The 26,384-nt window shown below is 38.6% G+C and overlaps 2 protein-coding genes across 5 annotated transcripts in view; both read right to left on the bottom strand.

The window, feature by feature from the left end:
* Positions 1 to 4,237: 4,237 nt before the first annotated feature.
* On the bottom strand, positions 4,238 to 25,923 carry KIAA0408 (KIAA0408 ortholog). The gene is made up of 7 exons (XM_064649561.1): positions 25,657 to 25,923; positions 19,297 to 19,403; positions 15,216 to 15,412; positions 12,134 to 12,475; positions 11,715 to 11,794; positions 9,024 to 10,398; positions 4,238 to 7,126 (listed from the first exon to the last, which is right to left on the bottom strand). Exons 2-7 carry the CDS (start codon positions 19,301 to 19,303, stop codon positions 6,953 to 6,955), a joined length of 2,175 nt encoding a protein of 724 aa, XP_064505631.1. The 5' UTR covers positions 19,304 to 19,403; positions 25,657 to 25,923; the 3' UTR covers positions 4,238 to 6,952.
* The window catches only part of MTCL3 (MTCL family member 3), a 35,029-nt gene continuing 34,345 nt past the window's right edge, over positions 25,701 to 26,384 (bottom strand). For 2 of the 4 annotated variants that reach the window (XM_064649557.1, XM_064649559.1), the window contains exon 8: positions 25,701 to 25,992. In XM_064649557.1, the coding sequence (XP_064505627.1) occupies positions 25,882 to 25,992 (111 nt within the window). In that variant the 3' untranslated portion in view covers positions 25,701 to 25,881. The remainder of the gene's footprint in view (positions 25,993 to 26,384) is intronic. The other 2 variants (XM_064649558.1, XM_064649560.1) reach the window with 1 other exon arrangement.

Below are 26,384 nucleotides of genomic sequence, written 5' to 3'. Positions count from 1 at the left end.
AACAGCATAAAGCTACTTAAATCACCAGAGCACTATTATCTTCATTTCTGAATGTTGCAAATTACTTTCATCATCCACTTTCCACTCACTACAGCAGAAACAAGTTGGTTTATTTCCCAGAATCAAGCTTAAAGAGACAGTTGACTTCTAAAAACCTTGGTGGGCTGACTGCAGATCACTTTGGCTGAAGATTTTTAAACAGTTTTAAATTCGTCTTGGCCCTTTGTACATCTGGTTCAGCTTTTGGCCAACTTCCAATAGAGAATGACGAATTCTTCACTTTCTGTCCCAACTGCTGTGAAATTTTGCTGTAAAATGAATTAAAATTGCAGAAACCCATCCAAGAGGTGGTTTAAAGACAGACTCCTGCACAGAAGAGGAAAAAGCTTTTTTACACTACAGTTGGAAAAAAATCCCATGAAACTGTTCAGCCCCAAACTGGCTGATGCAGTGCTTGCTGCAGAAAGACCCCAAAAGGCATCTTTCTCTGGCTTCTCACATCGTCTCAAACATGATGTGTTTTGCAGGTCTGGAGGCCTGCAGAAGAGAAGCTGGAAAGTGAAGAGAAGCTTCCACACAGCTTTTTTTACCAGGCCTACTTCTCCTTAGGTGGCTGAATTGTCACCTCCTGATGGAAGGAGAGGGAAGGAAGGAATAAAACTACAGAGAGGAGAAATGGAAGATCATCTTCTTTTCATGGTCAATACTGTTTAATAATAAGCTGTCAAAGTCTCATCCATGTACAGTGAGACCAGTACCAGTCATTTTGCAGTGCCTAAGCTAGAGGCACTGACAGAGGATTTTTCTGACTATCTCTATTTCCACTTCCCTTCTTTTTTTTTTTTTCCTGCAGTACATGAGGCAAAATTAGGATCAGAGCTGTAAGACAGGCTTGAAATATTTGGAAGGAAAAAGTGACATGCATAAGCATGTTTCTTTCATTAAAAGATTTGATTGCATTTACTTATATGAAAGTGGGATTTCAAAAACTACTGGATCTCATTAAGTCACATGCTGTTTTTAATGTAAAGCATTTCAGCACCATTCTTTGGGAGGAGTCTGTTTACATACAGTATTAGACATAATTTTTCTGTATGTACTATATGTGTGACTATGGTACTCCTATATGCAGTAAATAGTGTCATATGGCAAACCAGCTGCCTTGGACATGTGGGATTTCCTGGAGGATAAGTTCCTAAGATGTGTGTGTGTATGTGTACACAGACATGTAACAGCGTATGAGCCAGTTTGTGAACTGGCTTGTTCAACTTAGATCTTACCATCTTACCTCCTTTGGTAGCCAGCTACTTCTCTGAGTAGATATTTTGGTTTCGGAAGAACACCTATGAGACTTCTTATCAGCAATAACTTGGGTAGCTCAATTGCTTTCAGGTAAATTTGGAGAAAAAAATTTCCAAACTCCCAAAACAAACAGAATATCTTTGTGGAAACTAGAAAGATTCTGCAAAGAAACAAGCAGACCGTATGTACACACATATCTGTCTGTGGTGCGCTTCCAACAACAATATCTTAAGCAGCTCTACATCATATATGGTACCAGAACAGCTGACCTGCTGCAGATATCTCATGATATAGCAGTAAAACTCAGTCGGATTTTCTGAGTCACCATGACAGTTGGCAGTGGTCATGTTCACAGAGTTCACATATAAATGCAATTTTCTTTAATGAAAGTCCTTTTCTACTGTGATTATGTTTTAGAAATTCTTCTAGCTGCAGTAAATTACCTTACAGAATTTTAAGGGGCACTGGCAAAAGACTATGTAGGCACATCTGCCACAGGCAAGTAGCATCCCTCCAGGTGGAAGAGCAATCAAAATCAGGCTTCTCAGCATTACAATCCCTGTGACACATTAGCAGGTTAGCAGAAGTCTATGCATCCACTGAGACCTAGTATTAAAGAACCTCTGGCTTTAATGAGGTGACTAGTCACCTCACCCCATTAGCTCACCCCTTAACATCAGCCAGCACAGCTTAGTTGCTTTTATTACATACTTTAGGCCTATCTGTGCAGTTTCTGCTCTCTCCCCCCAATTCATATTGGGATCAAATCTACTCTGTAGTACAGGGTAACATTATCTCATGCAATAGAGTGGAATATTTTGGGCTTACACATTAGATAATCTGATTTAAAAGTGTAAGATGTATGGACTCCCCTATAGTGTCATTTTTCAGTACATCTCGGCCATACACACACAGACATGCACCACTAGGAGGAAACAAACTCTGGACCCTTAAACAGAAATATTGCAGAATGCAGGTACTAGAGAAAAGGCATAAACCACACTTTCACTCTGATCATGTTGAAGGTTCAATCTCTCTTACCCCATGGAAATTCTGATACAATACTTTTTAGAGTAACATAGTTAGCAAGGCTCCCTTAGGCATGAGCTCCCACAGCCACACAGCAACTGCATCAACTCTACACATCAGAAAGATGTCTCTGCTGATGCAAGCACTTTGCAAATACAAAAGATGCAAGGGGGAGGGGTAGAATCAAACTTCAAAAGCAGCTTAAATATAACTTCAAAAAACAAAGTTTTGTGTAATATATGCCACTAACAGTTGATGAAGAAAGTGTGTTTTCAGTGATGCAAAACAATAGATCAAGATCTAATGTATTTATGAATGGTAGTAGTAATATCAGAACTTTTTAGAATAGGCTGTCCAAAAAATATTTTGGCTGCAGTACAGATAGAAAGTCCTATGGTATGACATATACATACACACCGATGGCAATAAACCACATAAAAATACACATCCACTGGAAATTGAGAAGGGGTGGAAAGACCAGAGAGACAACAAGGGGCTTTGATTAGTGCATTTAGAGCAAATGCATTCCACTTTTCAGTTTAAAGAGCATGAACACAACCAAATTCACCATTACAGATGAGTCCAATAGAGAATATCAGCAGTATAATGGCTAGAGTTGTATGTTACATATCTCAAAGCCAAAGAAATTCTTTGCATTAGCAGCACTGTGAGAATTGCATAAGTTCTTGCATGCTAGGAAATTTAGTCCAGAAATAACAAAACTGTAAGGGAAATGTCCTGCTTTCTGTATTGCTGTAGATCTTTGCTAAAATGCTGTTGAAGCTGTTTGGATACAAAATCCCTATTTACAGAAACAATTTTTTAAATGGACAACTGGAAAAATAGATTGGTATTTTGAATGCTCTGGAAAATTATATTACTGATTGCCAATTCTTTCCTATACATAACAGCCAACTCCCTTACAGTGTGTGTAATAGTGAAAGATAATTCTGTTGTTGGTGGAGAACAAGCAGAGTTCATCTCTTCAGCAACATTTTAAAGATACATAAGAAGTCTATCACTAACACTGTAAAGACAAAACACTAGTGGAAATGTACTCTGAGTTTGAGGAATGATACCGAGGGGTTTTAAAGGAAATTCTTTTTCTCTACTCCTTCTGCCTCTAGCAGAGGCTGAGTCAGGCCAGTTTTAAAGCCTCCAGGTGGCCTGCTCTGTTGATGTGCAGATAAGGTCTAAATTATTCTACTCTATGTGCTTCTACCCTGCCATGTTCCTCCCTAAAACGGCTTCAAGGAACAATTATGGCTCCATCTCCCAGCATGAAGGAGAATGATGCTTTCTGTCAACTGAGTACCAGTCAGCTGATTCCTAGTGGCATCCCTATTTCAATGGGCAGCTGACTGTGTCTGCAGAGAGTTACTAAGGTCCACAAGCATGCAATAGAGTTTTAGACTCAGTCAGAGTGCAAGTAAGAAAAACATGTATCTGCATTAAGACTTCAGACAGCATATGGAAGAATAATATTAAAACAGGCTTACAAAACTCACCACTTCCATAGGTGACACTAGGATTAATAGGAAGGTCAAGTTATACTTAGATCATTTATGTTTCTTGCATGAATGTGTGTGTATGTGTAGATTTCCTTTTCAGAAATAATACAGGAGAACGGAGCCCAACGGAGCTCTTCCCCTTAAGCAAATAAGTGAATAAAGCCATTACTGTGGTTCAGTAATCACAGTTATGGGAACTAGAAAAATCACCACAGTCCACTGGCCCTGTTATGAGTGCAGCTGAAAAAAATATTTAAACAGTGACAGCGGCAACTTTCTAAAATTAGTATGTCCAACTAGCCACCTGCAAACCAAAATCACCAGTTTTGATACTTTTGGGCATCAGAATCAATGTCTGTAATTAGGCGGACACAGAAAACCTTGACAAAATGAACTTGTACTTGACCTATTAGTTTATTTCAAAAACCTTCTGTTCATTAAACTTACATACATCAGGGAATGTTGTCGATATTTGATCCTTTCTCTGTTATTCAACAATGTGGTCTATGTCAAAGGTAACCAAAGAAACTGAAGGGAACAAAAGAAACACCTTCACTGACTAATCAAGGGAAATGCTTTCATAGTTAAATACTTCAAACAAAAGTGCACCACCATTTTTCAGAACAAAACTGCTTAACTTTACCTTAGAGGTAATTTAAAGAGTGTTATTGCAGTCATCTCTGACTGAAATAAAGAACCATTTTTTTTACAATTCTTTCATATTACTCTTTCCTCGGCCTTAGGCATTTAAAGCTGGTCAGCTACTTAGGCATTAAAAGGTCAATTTTCAAGGCATTTTGGTTTGCTAATTTCCAGTTAGAATATTAAGCCATGTTCCAAATTTACTGTGAATCATCTCTAATTTTTTTAGTGCTAAGGAAATTAATGGAGTGCAATCTCTAAATTAGGGCAAGCAGACAAATTTATAGAACTCTTGATTTTTCACTTAAGCACACAGACTTTTGCCTCCATCCAAACTGTATAAATTTTCCTCAAGATTTTCTGTCCTTGTATCTTTTCCAGCAAGAACTTCGCAATGTCTGAGTAAATTTTGATGAATTGTTGATTGGCTTGAAGTCTTCATATATTTTAGTGAGATAGACTTAGAAAGGACCAGAAGTCTAGATAGGGCAAATTACTCTGGGCATGGTTTTGCCAAGCAGACAGCCACAATGGCATGACAAGGTGGGATTTAGCACTCTAATGCCTGCTTGTTCTAATATTGGCAAGCTCAAATAGTTACCGATGCTACCATATAGGCTATATTGCTCAGAACACATGGCCTCCTGTTTTCTCTCTCTTCAAAATCAAAGCTGTGTAGAGGAAAGAACAATAAGGTCCTAAAAGGAAGAAAAAAGGTGTGAATTTTCAACATGACTGGAATAGGACAACAGATCACTACCAAATTAAGCACAATTAATTTTCCCTATATTGCCACATATACAATTCACTAGGACAAAAGCCTACACTCTCTCTGAAATCCTTTTTACATTCACATAAGATGCGCACATTAATGGATCCTGGGATGATTTTTAAAATTCCTTTGAACATCCTATGTTTCTCCAGGAGAAGAAAAGTTGTAAGACAAGATCAGGCTGATGTTGAAGAAGTGCCTCTTTACTCCTTTTAACCTAGACATGCTACTTAAAGGTAACATTTATCATCATTACTGCACTATGCATCCAGCGACAGCCTAACAAAGGTTGCAAAAATTCCAGGATAACAGACACTGTCTTTCTGAAAGTTCAGAGTGTGAGAAGCATCCATGTTTCTCTCACACTGTGGGAAGGAACAAGCCAGGCTCTGTGCATGTCATTCAGATGGCCCATAATACCAAGTCAAGTGATGGCAAAAACATACTTGCAACGCCACGTGTCTACGATTTTGGGCACAATTGTGATCATACCTCGATGCAATATTTCCGTACTAGATGCAGCTTGTTGCCAGAGTGCAAGTAAACTTTGGAACTGACTGCCACGAGTCAGTCGGGGAACAGTAAATGAGCAAGTGGCTCAGGCACTCTAGTCTAGGAGAAGAGTAAAAGAGGAGTGTGGCTGCAGCACTGGGTACAGCGGTGCTTGTTCTCCTGCCTTGAGTGAAAGTAAACAAGTCCATTGTTATTTGACTTTGCCAAACCTCAAAGTATAATGCTAGAAGGAAAAATAAGTTTTACAGAATTGAGCATATATAACCCTTTTCTTCCCTTCATAAATTGTATGTTACAGTAGTTGAAATTACCAAAGTGTTTACAGTATGCTATATATAAAATGGCACATTTAAGCTTTTTAAAGGATTGGAACATTTCAGAAATGTCTCTGGTGCTGAAAAAGGCTAACATATTACAAATCATATAATATTTTAATTCAGAAAAAAATATGTTTGGGTATTTTGACCTAGCATAAGGGTTAGGAAACCGAACGAGTATGCCATGAAGCATGACTGATAAATCAGTCGAGCTAGTCTGCTTCAGATACATATTGTGCAAGGCATTATCGCTGCAATCAGTCACAAAAAATGAATATTTAAGTATTTTTTACATTAAATACTACGCCTGTGAACCTATGTAAAAGATATACAAAATATAAATGTCATCAGGACTGTATATTTCAAACTTCTTAAAATAAACATGAAGTATATATATACGTAGGCATATAGGTTGCAATTTCAATGTCAACACTAGCACAGTTTGTCTCTTCTAAGTACAGGCCTGTATACTTCCTAGTCCAACACATGCACCTACAAACACATGATCATGCATACAGCTTTACGTTCTGCTGTTTGCAGAAGAGTCAGAATATACAGCACTATACATTGTTTCGACTCAAAGTTGATTGGCAAATTAAGGAAGATGCCATTCAAAATAAATTCCTTGTGAACTACTACCAAAAAAAACCCAGAGAAAACCAGGGGTATAGTTATTTCATCTCAATAAAAACACTGAAGACCACGGTGATGATGACCTAAGATTCAGAATGCTTTGTCCAGCACGTGGTGGGGGTCACTCTCTTGGACAAAATACAATGGTGTAGAACTGGTTGCTATGACACATACCAAACACAGTTATAATGAGGCGTAGAGCTTTCACAACACCATCCAACCCAGCCCTGGGTTCAGACTACTGAGGTCTCTGACCGAAAGGAGACAGAGCAGTTGTACACCGTTCTTCTCACAGCAGGTGGTGCTGAGGGGGATCTAGATGCCCATCTGGAAGGTAAGCGTCGATTTGCTGGCCGAGCGGGACGGGAAAAACCCTTCTCACTTGAACATTTAGCTGGCACACAGATCTGGAACACAAAGGCAATTCCTTGCTTTAACAAGTTAAGGCTTTTGCGGAATGCAGCGGGAATGCAGGAAGACATTTGTGGTGACCTCAGAACAGGTGGTCGGAAGCTATTAAAAGGAGTGCAGTCATGTACAGAATGCAAAAGAACAGCTATTTCTATGTACTGGGATTCTCACATCAGTTGTGGTTTAAAATACATGGAGACAAGTGTCAGACACAAGGAAAGGTATAAAATGTTAGTGCAAGACAAAACTGACATTTACTTCTTATTTATTTTAATTTTTGGAAGGTTTTTTTGTTCAATGAACACTGCAAACTATTTTAAGTATAGAACTCAGAATACCATCTTATATTACTGAAGTATGATCTACATATTTTTCAGGTATTTTTTGATAGATCCTATTTCAGCAGTCACATAGTCTGTTAAGAACTCTGTTTCCATTAGTGCAGTGTGAAGCTGTTCACACTTGGTAACTAATGTTTACATATTAATACAGTGTTATGTCTACCTGCAGAACTTTAGGAAACCCAACAGATCTTGATCATAGCTACAGCGATATGAATTGGAAATAATGAACATAAACCACATGCCTCATGTCATATATAGTTCTTTACAGCTCTGTGACATGCATGCTGTTGGACCTAAAATGGTAACTCCTAATCAGGCAGTATTCCACATTTAGTTTGTTCAGATAGAAATGACAATATAAAGTGTGAGCCTATGGAGAAATAAAATCTAATTGGCTTAATAAAGTTATTCTGGGCTTACATCAGTATAAACTCAGTCATTATTTAGTCATTATTTCTTTCCTCCATTGCTGAGAAATTGTTTTCCTGTCAAAAGTTTATCAGATGAAAAACAAATGGTAAGCTTCATGGGTTTTTCTTTCTTTGCTGTAGTAAAGATGTGTCTGCTAAGTAAGAGATGTTGGTTCAATGCAAGGCTGTCAGAAAGACATGTGGAAGAAAATCTGCATGGTCAGATTCTCAGCTGCTTAAATCCACATAGCTCCACTGAAGTCTGTGAATTTGTGACAGTTTAAAGCATACCAGCTGACAGTCTGAAACCATTTAAGTTTCTCAGCTCAAAACACACCTGCCTTCTTCTTTTTAAGATTCTAAGGGGCATATCTATCTGTGTTTGTTGGCCAAGGAGCACTTCAGGAAAAAATATTTTTCTTTCTTTGCGGACTTTTACAGAACCTGCAATTTATAGTATATTTTCCAAACCATCTGTTTCTCTCTTCATTAAGAAAAAATGTTGTCAAAGGAAATATTTCTAAACTTCTGGAAATAAAATTCAGCCAAATATAAATTAATTAGTCATGCCATGATCTTCTGTTTCTGTGAGCGTATGTTTGAATATATAGGAGAAGCTGGTACTGAGACATGAGTAAGAGGAGGTCACTTTATTACTGGAAAATTTATGGAATTACAATATCCCTTGTCATAGGCAGTTCCAAGGAAATCCTGAACCAAGCAGTACCCTGGATGCTGAAGAATGCTATCTAAGACCTCCAGGGTTTTGGACATGGACAAGGGTGCTTAAGTCCTTTGAGAAGGCTTATGAAATAACTAAAGGAAGGAAAGATGGGGTTAAAACCTGATTGCACTTCTCACTAGTTCAATCCTTGCGTAACTGCATTGCAGTTAAAATACAGTTTTATAGAACAGCAGCAGGGATCAAAATCTGGCACGTCTCCACTCTTACTTATATGCTTCTGCCCTTCTACAACTCTATAATCTGCAGAGGAAATGCTCCTGATTCATCCAGATCTTGGTTTAAAATATCTATTTCTACATAATTATTTACAACACAAAATTAGCCTGCCTCATTTTAGAATCTGAGGATTGGTATGAAACAATTTTTCTGGTCTTGCCATTCTTATGAACCTTACCTCTGGTAACTTCTGTCTCTCTTTTCCTTGCTTGAGTTGCTGCCCAATATGCTTGGCTGAATTCCTCGGAAATTCTTGCTTTTCTTGCTCAATCTGGAGAATTTCTAAATACTGACTCAGTTTCTCGCAACCCCCATCAGTGAATTCAGAATTTGCCTGTGTCCACTTATCTTTGCAGCATTTTGCATTACAGGGAGAAGTCACTGTTGATTTTTCATAGGTTTTCAAAAGCTTTTCAACAACACCATAGTTCGACCTTGAGTCAGCTGAACGCGGGCGACCAGATAAATTACTTGGTCTCCAGTCATGCTCCTGGAGCATGTGCCTATAACCACTAGTATTTGGAAGTCCATTCATTTGTTTTTGTTGCCCTGCTGTCCTGACAGCTTTGCTGGGGTTGCTAGCTTCTTGCTCCTTGGCTACAGAGAGTTTGGGATTTGAAATACAAGATGTATTTACAGTGTCTGTCCTGCTAGTAGCAGAGTCACACAGTGGCCCACAGGGTTTGTGATCTTCTGATGCTGTTTGAGGCACCTGGTTTTGTTGCAGAGCATTGTTATGTTTATCTGTGTGAAATACAGTCCGATTAAACTCATCGATCTTTGCTGCTAACATTTCATTTCTTTGGGTCTTTCCCAAAGTATATCTAGTGTCTTCCAAAAGGTCACTGTGCAGGGTAGCGGGGGTACAAAAGTCATTACTGTAAAAAGGGCTGCTGTGAGACTTGGGGTTTTGTTTCTGGTGCATCTTGTTGCTTTGGGCCATATTTCCATCTGAACAACTCTTTTGGGCTGACAGTTGGAAAGGCTCACTTCTGTTGTCTTTTCCAAGTTTGACCACATCATATGCCCATGTGTTATGGCAGAAACTTGTTGGAACTTTGCACTCATTTTTGGTTACAGGTACCGCAGCAGTTACCATCACAGGAACTTTCACAGCCTGCCCTTCATTTGCACAGCCTGCTGCAGATTCATTCTTGTTTACAGGTGAAGAATTCTTCAGTTTCCCTCCACTCCAACAGTCCTGAACCTTGTAATTGCTTTTGATGCCTGAGTCTCTTATTGGTGCTTCAGAAAGCTGTACAACTGCAGAAAGTGAGTTTGTTAGGTGCCGAGAAGTGCTCCGTGGAGGAACTGGTGGAGCTTCTTTCCTTTGCCAAGGTCTGAAGTCTGTTCCTATGTCACCAGTAAGATCACCATAAGACATGTCCTTCAAAGCCTTGGTGGAGCTCATCAGATTCTTCCTATTATTGTGTTCCTCTGTTTCAAAAGCAACTGAAGTCTGTGATTCATTGCTGGACACATGGTTCATCTCAGGCAGAATAACCGTGTTTTGGGTTTCCTCAAATTCCCCCAGGAAAGGAAGTGACTTCATTCTGGAAATAACAGGAGAAGTGTTTTAGGGACGAGCAATAAGGATCCCTCCAGGGGACCTCATCATGGATTCATTCCCCCATGAGCAGGCGTTTTAACACTGGCTGCTTAAAGAGATTTGGGAGCAGTTTTGCTGCAGCTGATACACCCAGCATAACTGAAACATACATGAAGAATTTGAAGAAAGATCAAAACAAGGAATTTGTATTCCTTCCCTGTGCCACTAGAATTCTTTTCCTGAGTTTTTCAGATGATTGTTCATTTTCTTACCTATCCTACAATAAGGACAGAGGAATCCTGTGAGTTCTAATAACTCCCATGAATCTACCTGATTATAAACTGACTGAAGCAAGCTTCGGGACACAGTGTCTCCCTTGTATAGGTTTCCTAACCTTACACATGACAGTAAAAATGTCTTTTGAGATATGTTAAAAAATCACCTTTAGAAACCACACGTCAGCTATGAATCTATTTGCTTTAAAGATACAAACACTAGCCTAGCTACAATAATAAACTAGTGACAGACAGCCAACTGATGGCATGGGGGAGTGTAAGAAGCCCCTCTTCTCTTTGGGAGCATCTGAGAAGAGCTTGCCATGATGCACACTTCCATGGGGTCTCAGCATAGCCGCGACAGCCTTTTTCAATCTCTTTCATGAGCACCCCATCACAACAGCAGTTCAGTGTTACCTGAGAATTTCTGCACAACTCAAGAAGAAGACTGGTATTTAGCTTGCTAAAGAAGACCACAAATATCGAATTTTTAACAGAGAGTGGAATGTTCATTTGCCATACCTTTCAGGGGCTGACTTGCTATCTCTCCATTAGTACAAATGTACGGGGTTCTTCCTTCTCTTGCCTTCTTTGCACTCTTGAGTTGTCAGTTCCTGATATATCCCCCATGCTTATGGCTAGATCTGGGCTTTAAGTAAGAAACTTCCAAGCCTGACAAACACATACAGTGTTGTATAGAACTGCATGAAAATGGGATCAGGGCAGATAGAACTACCTGTTCACTTTGCAAATCCTCCATATAGCCATTAGAAACAAGTATAATTTCATCTCACAGAAATACTAATTTCAATTTGTAGGTTCTGGAGAAAAACTCCATTTTGCTAATAAAACACGCTCTTTTGTCATATTTCAGTAAATTTAATTTGAATGTTTTATGCTGAGCACTGAAACACTAGGATGGTAGGAACTGCCCAACTCCTAATAAATCCAATAGCAAACCCAGCTTCAAAGTGAACAGCAAAAGGACCACAGTCTCATTATTAATTTTCTTCCTCTAATATAAGAATTCCAAATATGTTTTTACCTTCTGTGGTTGGACCTCTTTCGAATTTCTTCTTGATAGCTGCATAATTCTTCACTGACTCTGGCAAGTTCTTTAAGAGCCTTTATAAATATAAAAACAGTCCTTTAATATAAGTGTTTTAAATGGTATCTCCAGAATTATTTTGAAACCTGTGGTCATTCGCATTTCAGACTCACAGCAGAGGAAAGTGGCACAAGAAAAAATACAAAAATGCCCCCACAGTAGGAAGAGAGGTAAAGAGCATGCTGTTAACACATTTAAATAGTGAGAGGACACTCTCTGATAGCAACCAAGGAGGAAGTAGTGACTTGCTGGAAAGCTAAAACCAGGGAGATCAGTTCTTTAGGTTAACCTGGCAGGCCAAAGTCCTCAGTATTTTCCTCACCCTTGTAACTGAAACATGCTCATACTTTACTTACTACATTGAGATCACCAATATAATTCTTGGTATTTTTCTTGGAAGGCTTGGTGCTGTGGCTGTCTTCAAGTTCCTCATGGTTCTCAAAGGCCAGATTGTCCATTAACAGAGTATTGTTTCTGCTCTTGGCTCTGGTTTCTTTACATTCGTGTCCTGTTTTACTGAGCAAACTCCCTTTTTCCATTTTGTCATTTTCCATATTGTGTTGAAAGTTCAGCTCCACTGTGTCACTCTCTTGCAAAGTAGGGGAATGCATAGACAGCTGCAGCATCTTGCTCTGAATGGCATTGTTATCACGGACATTCATATTGCTCTCCCTTCTAAGTCTTACCTCCTGGTAGAGCTGAAAAAACAATAGAACCTTCTATTAAATCATGGTATTCTAATGAACTTTATGGTAAAATACATATTTATCTTCTGTTGTTAACAATGCTTCACTCAGTAGCACTGATTGGAAAGTTTTTATACATGTGTTTGTAGAAAAGTGCTGAGTCACCTAGTGTAATAGCTCACACACCATTATTGTCACCGGATAAGGAAAGGGCTGTTACCATCCACAAACTCTTTGCCATGGTTTTAACCATGGTTGGAATTGGAAGAGATTTCATGAGATCAATGGCTCTGTCTTGAGCTGGAAGCTGTATGGTTGTCTTCCAAGTAATCTTATTGCACTTGTGGTGGACACAGCCCTGACCTGATGGATACGGAATGTGGGGGAATGTGAGGGAGGGAGAGGGTTCTGGCTATGTTACAGCCTATTAAAGTATATTAGTCGAAGGAGAGGAAGTGAATTCACATCAAATACAGTGCCATCTGCACTATAGCAGACTTTTCTGGTTCTCAGGCAAGTGGAATTCTTCCCTCTGACTGGAGTGATAAATCAGTACTGCAGAATAGTTTTATTTGGCAATGCACTGTCACGCTCTTCTTCCATGCTATCTGCTGAGATCCAGTGGTTTCATTTGTAAATGAAAAAGTGTTAATTCCTGTCGCCCAGCCCATTCAAACTATGAACCGTGATAAATTATACATTAGAAAAAAATAGCAACATCATAAAAATCTCTTGTGCTTACAGTATAATTCCCAGTGCCAAGAATCCCATGGCTCTTTATAAACCTTCATTCTTAACTTGCTCTTACAAAGAAAGCACAGAGCAGGCACCTCTGAACAGCCATCTGCCTGCCCTCTCACAGTGCACGAGGCCACCACAACAGCTTTTGAAAGGACAGTGAAAAAGAATAACATGAAGAACATGCGGCTATTTCATGGGTAGTGCTGTGGATGACAAGTATTCTCACGTTCAGAGACTTAACACTTGACCTCATCCTGGGCTTTCAGATTTCACTTCCAAAGCCCAGCTGCTCATGGAAACTGAAGGCTGAACTTTGCCATTTCCAAGAAATTGAGAGCTTCATATGGATTCAGCATAGCAGTAAGAAGGACGGATACCATCCCATAACTATAATATCATCTCCTATACCACACAAGTCTTCCTGGAGGAATCCAGGAATTAAGTTAGGTTTTGATGGGCTAGAGAAAACTACCAAATAAAAATACAAGCTGATAAGGTAGTGAAAATTTTATTGAGGAAATCTTTCTACAGATGATGGCATTTAAAAGGTATCTATCTCCCCTTTTCTCCAGGCATGTGGCTTTTGGAGAAGAAATGTCAGGCAACTGAAATCAAGAGCAGCTATGACATATCTTAAGAGGAGACCTTAGATTACCAGTAACCGTGCAGTATCACCTGCAGGTTTGTCTGGTCCTGCAGTACACAGCAATTTGATTCATTCTCTTCCCCTCAGCCCCATTCCATTCTTTATCGCTTTTTCTGTCTCAGTCATGCTTTCCTAATCCATGTGCTGATAAAGAACATGATGAAAACAGTCTTTGTTGACATTGTCAGAACTACAAATAGCCAGAATACCTTTTCATTACCATCATTCCAAAATGCTTCATATACCTAAGAAAATGAAATTCAACTACATATACAGATCACATTACTAATTTTTGGAGTATTCTCACCTTGGCAGTGAAATTAGGTACAACTCCACAGAAAAGTCCTAACACAAAAGGAAAAATGTGGCAAAGACCATCATATTAAAGTCTGCAAGTAAGAATTGCAGGTAAAATATAAGAAAGCTGACATTATGGAGTTATGCTGCAGGCTGGTTTAATGGGCAGTGTATGCCTTATGCCTGTAATTCCTTTGGCTCTGACCATTTTACTTCTCATACTTTCATGTCAGCAATCTCTGCCATACATTCCTGTGTTGCTCAGCCACAGGACAGTTGGCAGAGAGCAAGAAAAAACTACTCCATGTGTACATTAGATGAAAAATGTGAAAAGTTCACTAATGAAAAAACTTGCCTCTATATGTAGCCAAACAGACTCAGTTAATGCATTATAGTGCCACAGGGTTCTGCTGCAGGGACAATTTGGGGATAAAAGAATAATAAATAATTGCTATAACAATTTCTGGAAGGAGATGCATTACAAATGGCAGGGAGTGAGCGTTTGTTACTATGTGTAAACACAAGTGGTGTCAGGACTTTCATGCTATTTACTTTACCTGTTCCCTCTCCTAAAAGCCATCCATAAATGGAACAGGTTCTAGCCAGAATGATTCTATATCATGCTGCATTTAAAATATGTATTCTTTTTAATATTACCATTTACCCCAGCAGACATTGCCATATGATTCCTTTTTGCCAGATTATGATACCTAGATTTTTTTGTTACTAAATATGTATTTTCCTAAACTCCATATTGTTCAGTATGTACTTGAAAAAAACTTGTATAATATAGGCAGTGTGGCTCATGCCCAGTAGAACTGGCAGCAGTATGTACAGCTAACAATCTCATCACAAACAAAGTGACATTTCACCCGCTGCTCTTTATTCATGACTGTTAAATGAGCAATTGCAAATACTGCTTAATCCCAGGTTTTTCATCCTAGCTATTAGAAACTTCCAGTGAGACATAAGAAACCAGATAAAATTTAGAAAAAAAAAATTGAAGTGATTCCATGTCACTTTACCCCAAGTGAAAATGGTAGTGCTCAGAGTTTTGTTTAGAAGTACCTCTTCTATTTTCTTCTGCATGATTTTCCATTGACATTCCCATTCTTTCCTTTCATTGTCAAATCTCTCCAGCAATTCCATCTTCTCTTTATTCCAGTTCCTCTCAGTATTCTCCAGTTGTTTATGCAGGTCCATGGTTACAGTCTGTGCAACAGCAAAGAGAGCTCTGCTTTTTTTCTTTCTTCCCTGAATGTTTCCTGGAAATTTATCAGAATAAGTCTTATTTGTATTTGATTCTAGCTTTCAGGGAACAAAAAATAACAAAGCAATTTCACAAAATTCATAACTGAAATGTGCTTTCAGGAAACAGTATCATATGATTGCTTGATATTTATCTGGAGTGTGACTGAAATATGGATGAACTAAGTGTTACAGGACATAAACCCAAGGGCAGAGAGGCCCAATCTGGAAGGGGGAGGTGGGACATGCATTTAGCATTACAGAATTCAGTAACATCTGCCACAGTGGGCTTTGTACCATGGCCACTTTGCATCTTCCATTACTCTTCACTATAAACGTGTTTTCAATGAATTTGAGTCTGTATAATACTGAATGGCACTTCAGGACCATGGGATCCTGCAACATCTGCCCTTGAGGGCAAAAGTTATTTTAGGTTTGTCCAAAAGACAACTGCAAATGGAAAGGTATCATATTTACTCATGCACTCCTTTCATGCATGCATGGAGCACAACAAAGACTGTGACATTCTTTTGGCAATTGAAGACTGTAAACTTGATATATGCAGAAAATTCTCATGGCTATATGCTTTGGAATACATGAAGAAAAACAAGACAGGAAAGCTAATAACAGGTACAAACATATATACAGTAGAAAGCATCATTCTACTATATAAAGGACTATCAGTCACTATAAAGGGTTCAAGCTTTTTGGATTTACAAATCTAAATCTATACATGTTAGTTTCAGGACCAGCATAGGGAAAAATAGAAAATATTCTCCAATAGCACTAACTCCAATCTAGTTCAAAACCTTTCTCAGAATATTTAACTGATTTGTACTCTGGTTTCTTCTTCCCCTAAAGAAGTCTTTAGTGTCTTAGTGTCTCTGAATGAAAAAATTATTATATGAACCACTAAATATTTGTATTTTAGGGGAAATATTTTAGACCTGCTCATGTGGCTTTGGAGCAAAGCAGCTACAGATTTAATGGACCCGGTGTTACTCTCGATTTCTTAGGCTTTACAATAGAAACCCCACTACCATCAGCGCATTTACTATGCCAGCAAGACCAAAATAACACTCATTCATTCAGTTATGATAGCTCCTGTGGTATAATGGCTGGTACACATACATTGATACTTGAGTTTGTTAATTTTAGTTCTCAAAGCCAATTGTTGTGTTACTTGGGTGGACATAAATGTAGTTCTAGTGATAAAACATCTCTGCATTGCTTTGGTCCCCTGCCAGAAATCAAACAGGCAGACAAATGAATTACCAGAGGGTTAACTAGGGCTAAGACCACCCTACCTTCCTTTAATTTGTTCATTTCCCTGACTGACGATCAGTGATTGTAAACTCACAGGAACTGCTCATTTCATTGCATTTCATTTCTATGATACAGTGAAAATTTATTCCTAAGCTTCACACAAAGTTCTTCCCCATCCTATATGTTATTGGACAAGTCTTGTTGATTCAGCTGTGGCTACTGTGTAATCACTGTTTACCAGTGTCTGTGTTATTTCAGCTCACTGGGAAGATGACGCCAAACTTGAAGTAAGACTCTTTCATGAACAAGCAGAAGAGCTCAGATGAAACCCAACAGTTTACTCAGGTCTTTGGGTCATAGCAAGTCCTCCCAAAGGACCTCTCAAGCCATCATGGGCCCAATCCTAACTCAGGGCTTGCAAAACAGTTTACCCCAAGCACCTGTTCTTGGGCCTCTGAAATGGCAATCTGTCCCTCAACTGCCTACAAACAGATTTCAAACCCTCCGTCTTTCCCCTGCCCAAAAACATACAGGGCAGCTTTATAAAAACATGAAACTCCTTGAAACTAAGACCTGCTGAAAGACAGCACAGCATTCTCACCACAAGAGAAGCCAAGCGCTGGTTTGCTCCCGGCTTCTTAGGGAATGCAGCCAGGCTATAGAGACTGCACCTCTCCAGGCCAGTGTTTCAGCTTTGTGCCAGACTTCAGTAAGTGTCGACCAAAAACAACTTGTAAAAAAATCCTATTGCGTTTAAGATCTGTTGCAGTCTAAACATCTAGTGATAATGAACTTTAGAAACATTTGCATACTTTCTCACTTTGCTAATTCAAAGATTGCAATTTTTAGTACAGTTGTTAGCTTTTTGGCTACATTTATGCCTTTATAACCTTTCAAGATATCTCTGAGAAATAAACAAAACTCTCTGCTCCACTATAAACCCTATACAAATACATCTCAGAAAAAAATTTTAAAAACTCCATGTGTAAATGCTGTGAAATCATGAACAAGACAGGCAGACATAATCTGTCAACAATTTGCACAAATGGTGATTTTGCTAGTGTACTCATAGTAATAATGACCATACTTTAATCAGTAGCATATTACTAGAAAGGTCAATACTGTATAGCATATTATTTTTACACATATAAGAACAGATATAATATGTACTCCTTTAAAGCATGAACATAGTGTTGAAAAGGCCCCTAGTGTTTTCTTAGTACTATTGCCATGTTTGCATTAATCTTAACAATCTAATTTTTTCATGTGGAACTCCGATTATAAAAAGAGATGAGACCATGAGAAGGAAATCAAGTCTTGAAAGAGGTTACCGAAGTTACAGATAGTCACTTATAGCTCTAAGATTCACAAAAAGCTTGTATTGCTTCTTAAACTTCTACAATTTCCTCTGAGAATTTTTCTGAGAAAAAAACCACATTTATTGATGTTAGCAGCTGAATGACTATACAGTTTTGCTCCTGTTGTACAGTGGATCAGTTCCTCAGAGAGTTTTAACTCCTATTTCTGCATCTCTTTCCTCCTTTTTTTTTTCTGTTTGTTTTGTTTTGTTTTGGGGTGGGGGTGTTGCTTGCTTTTTCCCCTACTAGCAATAAAATCCAATATGCAGTCCTGGTAGTATCCCTCTGTCTGTATAGTGCACTAAGATGTCCCCATGGGTATTTCATGTGGCTTAAGCAATGCAAAGGCATGTAAAATGCCACATTATAATTTGCTCTGTAGATCAGAACAGTATCTGTGCTCTTGCAGTATTGGCAATTTCTGCATGTCCTAGACAAGGTCAGAAGCTCATTACAGCAGTCAAATTCAAGCAAATAATCAATTTTGTCTACATCAGCTGCATTTTCCTTTAGTCCTTCCTCCTTTCAAGCAAAAAACGTTTTAAGCAACGATTTGATGTTAGTCATTATTCCCTCATATCATACCCATTCCCTTTCCATCCACATTTTAAAAATGCAAAATAGTTTGCAAACAACCTCTATCAACTTCTGAAAATAATCTGTTTGACATCAGCCAAGATGTTACTTTTCAACAGATTATAATTAGATTGGATGTACACAACCATTCAGAGACACAAATCTTCTCTTGTTTTTACAGAAAAAAATGAAATTAAATTATATTTCCAACAAAGTGTTGTATTTTGGATGACTAAGAAAATTGTAAACATATGTATTCAGTTATAATCATGTGCCATGTGTCACAATATTGTGTGCTTTATCCATAAAAAGAAAGTAGAGTTGAGTGAGAGAAGGGAAAGAAACAAGAAATAGAGAGAAATGAGAGCCAGAAAGAGTGAAAGCAAGAAAGAAAAAGAGAAAAGAAAGAAGAGAGGGGAAAAAGAAAGAAGGAAAGAAGGAAGGAAAGAAAAAGAAAGACAAGTGGTCACAATGCTCCGTCATTCCTGTTCTGTTAATATATCTCTGCCTGCCCTGAAGAAACTAACTGAACTAATGAAGTCTTTCTCTAAGAATAAAGACCATATATAACATACATGAACATCACATTACATATAAATAACATTAGATGTTTAAATAACTGTTTGCTGCATCAGTAATATGCTTTCTTTTTTAATCTAAAGTGTTCAAAACCACTGATTTAAAATAAACTGCAACCATACCTTTCATGGAATAAGAAATCCTTTAGAAGTTTCTCTGTCCATTTCTAAGCAGCAGTGAAAGCAATGAAACACGTAACTAGCAGGGATCCAGTTCTGTGAATCTTGATCTTTAAAAGAAATAAGAAAGCTCAGCAAGACACAACCTTTCAACTGGGGCAGTATTTGTAACTCTCTTTGAATAACTCCTCAACTTCTGCAAACTGAAAAACAGTTCCGTTCAGCATCATCCCCGCAGCTGGCTTCCACGTGACGTCAGTGCATGGAGGATGGTTTTAAAGCCACCTCTTCCAGCCCCCAGCTCTGTAACTTTATATCTCTTCATATTTTGTGTAAACAACTCCAAGTCCAGGACATTTTTAGGTTTTATAGTGCAGTCCAGTCTTTAAAGCTTGCCAAAGCAGATAGTGTTAATATTAAAGCTATGACAATAGGCAATTTTAGGTTTCTTTTATTGTGGTCCAGATTTTTTGCTGTTTTCCAGACCCAGCTTTCAGGGTTTTATTTTTCAGTATGATTATTTTGAGCTTTGCAACTTGATCCTCATAAACTGCTTTTTAAAGGGAGTTTTGTTTAAAGCAGCAGAACAACAACAAAAGGTTTTGTCAGTTAACAGCTATCTTAAAGAGCTAAAAGCAAACCACTCCTCTCTAAAATCTTTTTCTGTACTCTAAATATGCTCTTACTTATGAAGTGTGGAATTATTAGGCACTGTGTAATCCTACTGTCTTGCATTCTGGGAATGAAAATAATGGTTTCTTTGGTATATACCCAAATATTCCCGATACTTTATAAGGTTTCTGGATCAGATTCTCCAGTCTGTTAAGACACTTGGTGTCTCAGCAAAGCAAAGCACTTGAAATTGGATGGAGAGTCTCCCTTTCACAAGGAAACTCATCTCCGGCATAAGTCTGGTAAGGAAGGTACAAAAACACCTTGGTCTGGATATAAATCACTGGGAGTGCCCATAGCAAGTGTTGGCTTGGGGCAAGGTAAGGGAATGTATGTGACAAAAATGATCCAGCAAGTCTAAGTCCACAGGAGACTCTGAAGCCAGCATGCTGAAAAATAGCTGCTCCCCCTGCTGAGCCACAGGCACAAGGAGCCCAGCTCACTCTTCCTGTCTCTGCCCACAACTCTCCTGTTGCATTGTATGTTAAATTGCTTTCATTTTGCAACTGAGAGAGACCCTTGGGTGGAAGCTTCGCACACACATACCATTGCCCTGCTGGGTACTTGTGCTTGGATGTGTTTGTGGACAGTGACTGAGGCACAGTTAGTAAATTCACATTTCAGAGAACATTTTTACCCACATGTACCTAGAGAAGGGCCCCAAAATACTTGACTCAGGCAGCATAAAACTGGATAAATCCAGCTATCAGATGGGTGTCTTAGAATGCACTAAGCAGGAGTGACATATATTTTTGTGGGCAGAGCAGCTGATGACAAGAGGATCAGTGAGACAAAGGGCATGATATGAGGTTTCACACAACCTTTGCTTAGTCAGCACTCTCGTCTTTAGAACAGTAAGTTTTTATCTGTGATAAAATCCATGCACAGTATAAAGATTTTAGCTCTGGGTGCATTTTATAGTAAATACCAAATCAGGTTTCAGGCAAAACACATTTTTTCTCCTTATATGGTCTAGCAGTAAGTCTTAGTGAATACATTACTGGGGTGCTTATTCTGCTCCTATGTAACATAAATAATGGGACTTGGGATGTTTGTGAAAATTTTAAAGATGATTTAAAAATTGAACAAAGATGCCCAAGTACTCGACTGAATGTTCCTGAAGAAAATCCCCAGACTCTAAACTCTGAGGATTTAAAAATAAAGCAACAGTGTGACTTTCTTTTGTGACATTAGGACCCAAACACCAGCTGACATGGCTGGGGGTGAAGCTGGAGTGCCTGGGAGCAGAACTGAGCCCACAGCTGGAGGCCAGGTGCCACAGCACAGCCTCCTCCCTGAAGCCAGCACAGCTGCACCACTGCACATGAAGACAGACTCCTAAGACATGTTTTTTTACTCTTATCCGTCAGCATAGGCTATTATTCTTTAATATTGCTAACTCAATCCCTCTAGTCTTGCTGTGTGAACTCTTTGAAGTAAAAGGAGTAAAATTAAAGAAAACAATGGATTAAATCCCAGGCTTGAGTTTTCACTCAGGCAAAGGCCTACACTTCTGTCAGTGTGAAGAATTAGAAATGTGTGAGACTGAAGGGTTCATTAGGAGACAAGCACTGGACCCATCTCATAGGTCAAAGGGCCACATTAAACTCATCCTAATATGGAAAAGGCAGAATAAAATTGAGACAAAGAAAACATGTAGTGAGTTCTGAAAATCTGGGATCATTATTCTATATACCCTTAAGTGTAGCAGTAGTGACTTCTGCTTTTGAGGAAAAGAAGTTATTTAACAAAATATTTAACAAAGTTATTTAACAAAAATTGTCCCTACTGTCTCTCCTCCAGCAGCAGGGGCCAAAGCAGCTTTCTGGCATCTGGCACAGGTAAAATAAGCAGGAAGATTTATCACATTCAACACATTGCTTCCCCAGGAAAGCATATTTTGTCTATATCTGGCATCAGCTCTACTTGTGTCAAAAGTCAGCATCTCAACAAACAAAAGGTGCAAGGGCATTTTAAACAAGCCCTCTGCTAAATTTCTCTTCATCATGCAGGACTGGAGGTAAAGCAGCATGAGTTTCAGCATGGGCTATAATCTGATTACATACTCAGGGTAGTGTGTATTCTGGTTACAATAGTCTGTGCTCAAGACTGTTTCAGGGCATCTTCGGTTCTGCTGCACTAGTTTGATTATGGCACACCCATTGTGCTATGGCAACATAAACTAGTGACAAGAAGGAAGAGCACAGCTGTCACTGCAGTCAACCCATCCACAACATTAGATTCCTGAATGATGGACATCTTGATAATCTTGGTATATACATTTCAGGAGTGGATATATACAATTGGTATATATATACACAAAACTGGCAGAAGGGAGTAAAAATTCTGTCTCCTCTTACTGTTGTGCACTTCTGAGATAGTAACATAACTCAGTGGAGAAACAGAGCAAACAACGTGTTATGTCATGTCGCTTCTCCAAGGTTACATTGGAAATCGGTGGCAGATAGTTTAGATGTTTACTTTAAATAGAGCCACTCTAATTTTCCTCATAGGCAACTGCATGTGTAATGGCAAAAGTTGGGTTTGAATATCACTTCCCCTGGCATTAAATCAGAGACAGGCATGTAAGCCAATGGGAACTATGTCCGTGATACTGATGCCTTTAGAAGTCTCCTACTCACCTATCAGATTCTGGGGTGATTAAGGGAAAGGGCATGTAATACCCTGAAGCTCTGCTTGTTTTCGTAAACAACTCCCAAAGTTCATGTGCAGTTCATCTTTTTTTATAACACATATCTAGACAGCCATGTTTCTGGCAATTTTCTATTTTCCGACTGCCAGGCATTTTTCTGCACTATAGCACCTGCTCTCTTCTGGTTTTGATTCTGAAACACTGGTGACATGTGTCAGCAGACACTTATTCTATCTCTAAACTGGAACTTCAGGCACGGATATTCTTGGTTGAAAGAAATATCTCTGATCCTAGAGAAGATGATCATTCTAACTTCAAGGGAATTTTTCAGTAGCAGTAAAGAAAATATTTGCAGAAAGATTTTGTCAGGGCATTCAGAGCTGGCTCTAAATAGAAAACAAATACAATTGAGTTTATCTGGTTGCATTAAAGGAAAAAATACATCTTTCCCTAAATTACATAAAAATTCATTGGAGTTACTGCCAATTTACACAAATGTAAAAATGTCAGAACGAGACCCCTAGATGAAAGATTTTTCCTTTTGAAAGAACATGGAATTAATTCCTTGGGAACACAGGAAACAGAAAGTAATATTTCAGAGAAATGTTAAATTAAGGCAATCTCATGGTTCAAATTCAACGACTTTTTTTTTTCCCAGAATGTTAATATTTCACCAGAATGTTACAAAATGGGAACCGTGAATCTGCTAAGTGAGACCTGAACTGATAGGTAACCTGGCATATCCAGCTTTTTGCCACATGCAATTAAAATCTGTACTCTTCTTATAACTGCTCTTCAGAATTACAAGCTATGCAGCAGGCAGAATCAGTGAATCAGCAGTATTCTGTCTGTCTCTGCCCAGCCTGACTCCCCTGCATTCCTGCTAGAGGATGCTGATGTATTCAGCTGCATCTATTCACTCACCTGTGAAGTGGTCTTTGCCCACCAGGCCAGTAAATGAGTGAGCAGAGTCTGCTTTCTTTCTTGCAAGTATAATTGCTGCATTTCGTAATACTAAGTTCAATTTAGCAAGACAGAACATTTATTTCTTTGGCTAGATCTTGTCTTCTGGCGAAGAATAAATGTTCATACAGATTTTATTAGCTTTCTCAGCAACTTTTTAAATTATGCAATATCTGGTGTGAAACAGATAAGCCACTTCAATTCCTGCCTTCAAGGAGAATGAAAAAAGACAGGAAAAACACATCTCATTTCTCACTGAGATTTCTCTGTGGGGCTCCTCATCATTTTCTGTGCTCGTCACAGAGTCAAAGACTGTGGGGAACTTCTAAAATAATTTTGTATACTTTGGTGTGCTTTTATTTCAGATTGTAGCCTGTACAATAGCTCCCTAAACGTCTCAAAAAGTCTCATCTTTGATTTGTTTTGTTGCTGCCCAATGGAATTAGGCCTAGGAAATGTTCAGCTATATGCAAGAAAAAAACACTGTGAGAAAGCAATGGGGTTGTAACCGCCAGTGTTTGTGCAGAGATTAGCTCCATCTCTTGTCTGAACACATATGAAAGCAGCTTAGAAACTCCTCAAAATTAGTTTGGGCCTGACTTTCTTTTTATTTGGGTCACCAGTCAAGGCTATCTAATTATCTCATATGTATTGATTCTAATTTCCTTTAGACATATCTTGCTAAGTATAAAATAGATAATGACAGCATCCCCTGGCAGCAATAAGTATTTAAATCAAAGAGGCCAATAATTTAAATTATAAGGTTACTACACCTGCAGAGTATGCTGAGAGAAAGCTAGACAAACAAGGAGAAAAATATAATATTTGTTTAATACCAAATATTTTGAGTTTACTATTTTTTTGTTCTTAAAACATAAATTTTATTGCTCCACCTCTGCTGCCCTTCGAGGATTTTCTCTCAAAGCGGTTTCTCTCAACAAGTAGCAGAGCACAACTCAGGTGTGGAGATGAACTTTTCTCACTGGGAATGGGTTAAGTGAACAAAGTGCTAGCATAAGTCAAAGGGAATCCTTATTGCTAGCTGCTTTTTTTATTACCACTATTCATTATTAGATTATTTAACATGGTAACTGCAGAAAAAAATGTCATTAGTACACATACTTGTTCACCCTTGGAGAATTCACATTTGCGGGACTTAATGGTTTCAACATAGGCTGGATAAAACAGAAAAGAGAACTGAGCCCTGTTGGACATTTCAGATGAGGTTTTCACAGTGGGAGATCTACTGTTTGTAGGAACAGCCCATGTAAGTGTGGAAGAAAGGTAATGAGTTGCCTGTATTCTTAATTCAGCCTCTCATAAGCAAGACAGGAATATTCAGTGACTATTGATGCAGACCTATGCACACAAGCTTCCCTCACCTATGGTGGTTGGCTACCAACAGCATGGTTAGATAGGGGTCACTCAGCAAGCCAAGAGTTACCATGTTCATTCAAAATTCGTTCTGAAACCTGGAGAATGTAAAGTTGTGGTAGCTACAGACTGGGAAATGTTATCTGATAAATTCAACGTGAGACAAGGTGTCTTACATCACTCTCATCAGTTCAAGTTAGACTCCAGCGTGGCCATTTTTCTAGAGCATAGAGAAAATGCAGCCAGCCCATATCTCTCTGAAGACTCCTAAACTACTCTGATACCTCCTCCTCAGGCATCTCATTCTCAGGGGCTCCAGCTCCTAGACACAGTTCCAGAGTGCTTTATGTACCAAGCATTCTGATTTTGTCCCCTCCAGGGTGTCTAATCCATGTTAATACAGTCCTGGAAAACATCATCATCACAGTCATGCAAAACATATATACAAGCTGTGATATACAACTGCAGAATAAACATGGAATGCGATTTTACTATTCATATGTGGCTAGAATACAAATTCTGTTTCTGGGAGTGGGAAGAGAAAAGTAACAGAGTCCTCACACCCACTGTGCATATTTCTGTTTTGTTTCTGATTTGATGCAAATTAATAAATATTAAAATGGTTTCAGTCACCCAGGAAACTTTTATCCAAAAATGATAAAACCAGAGAAAGTGAAAAATACCATTGTCTGTTTGCTTACCTGGAACACTGTGGTGAGCAGGTTTCCTATTCAACTGGGTGACTTTTTGGTATGGTTTTTGCAGCTTTTTTGGTTTTTTTTTGGTTTTGGCAAACAAGTAGTCTTCAGTGTTTTTACAGTAGTGGCTATTACAAAAACTATGTCTCTTTCACTTCTTATCTTGGAGGGTGGACAAAATAAACAAACTGAAAATAACACTACAATGAACAGTAAATGATGAATGACTTACAGTACAAAAAACAGTGTAAAAAGGAAGACAAGTTTAAATATTGTTGTGTATGAAAGGGATGAAAATAATACAAGGATGAGAATAAGTAAAATGATAGGCTGGAACATCTGGGAAAGTAAATACAAAGACAAAAAGAACAGTCAATTAATGGAATAGCAAGTCCAAAGTTTCAACAAAATAAATAGTGAATCAGACTATGCTTGTGGAGGGACCAGTGCCCATCTCCCATTTACTTCAGTAGGAGTTCTGCATGGTTATGCCCTGAAATGTCCAATTGTTAAATGTTAATTGTTGTTACTTGTTTAGAGAAAATACTAATTAGTTTGCTTTAAATTTGTGTAAGTCCATGCAGTGCTCTGCCTTTAAGCTAATGGGAGCTCTACAAGCTCAGAGCTATTGCTAGATCAGAAAGTGAGCATGCTAAATGCCGTCTCTGTTTGATTTCATGCAATACATGTATAGTAATTGATTAGCTTTAAACTCACTGCGTCTGTGACTT

The sequence above is a fragment of the Pseudopipra pipra genome, chromosome 3, assembly GCF_036250125.1.
Source record: "Pseudopipra pipra isolate bDixPip1 chromosome 3, bDixPip1.hap1, whole genome shotgun sequence".
NCBI classification, from domain to species: Eukaryota; Metazoa; Chordata; class Aves; order Passeriformes; family Pipridae; genus Pseudopipra; species Pseudopipra pipra.
This window is presented reverse-complemented; position numbering and strand designations above follow the sequence as displayed.

Bases quoted from the DNA above. Each gene is read 5' to 3' on its own strand.
- KIAA0408 (XM_064649561.1), bottom strand. The intron at 12,476-15,215 runs GTACTTCTAAAC...TTGTTTTTTCAG, and splicing joins TGCAGAAGAAAATAGAAGAG to CTCTACCAGGAGGTAAGACT. The intron at 7,127-9,023 runs GTAAGGTTCATA...TTTGTGTTCCAG, and splicing joins AGAGACAGAAGTTACCAGAG to ATCTGTGTGCCAGCTAAATG.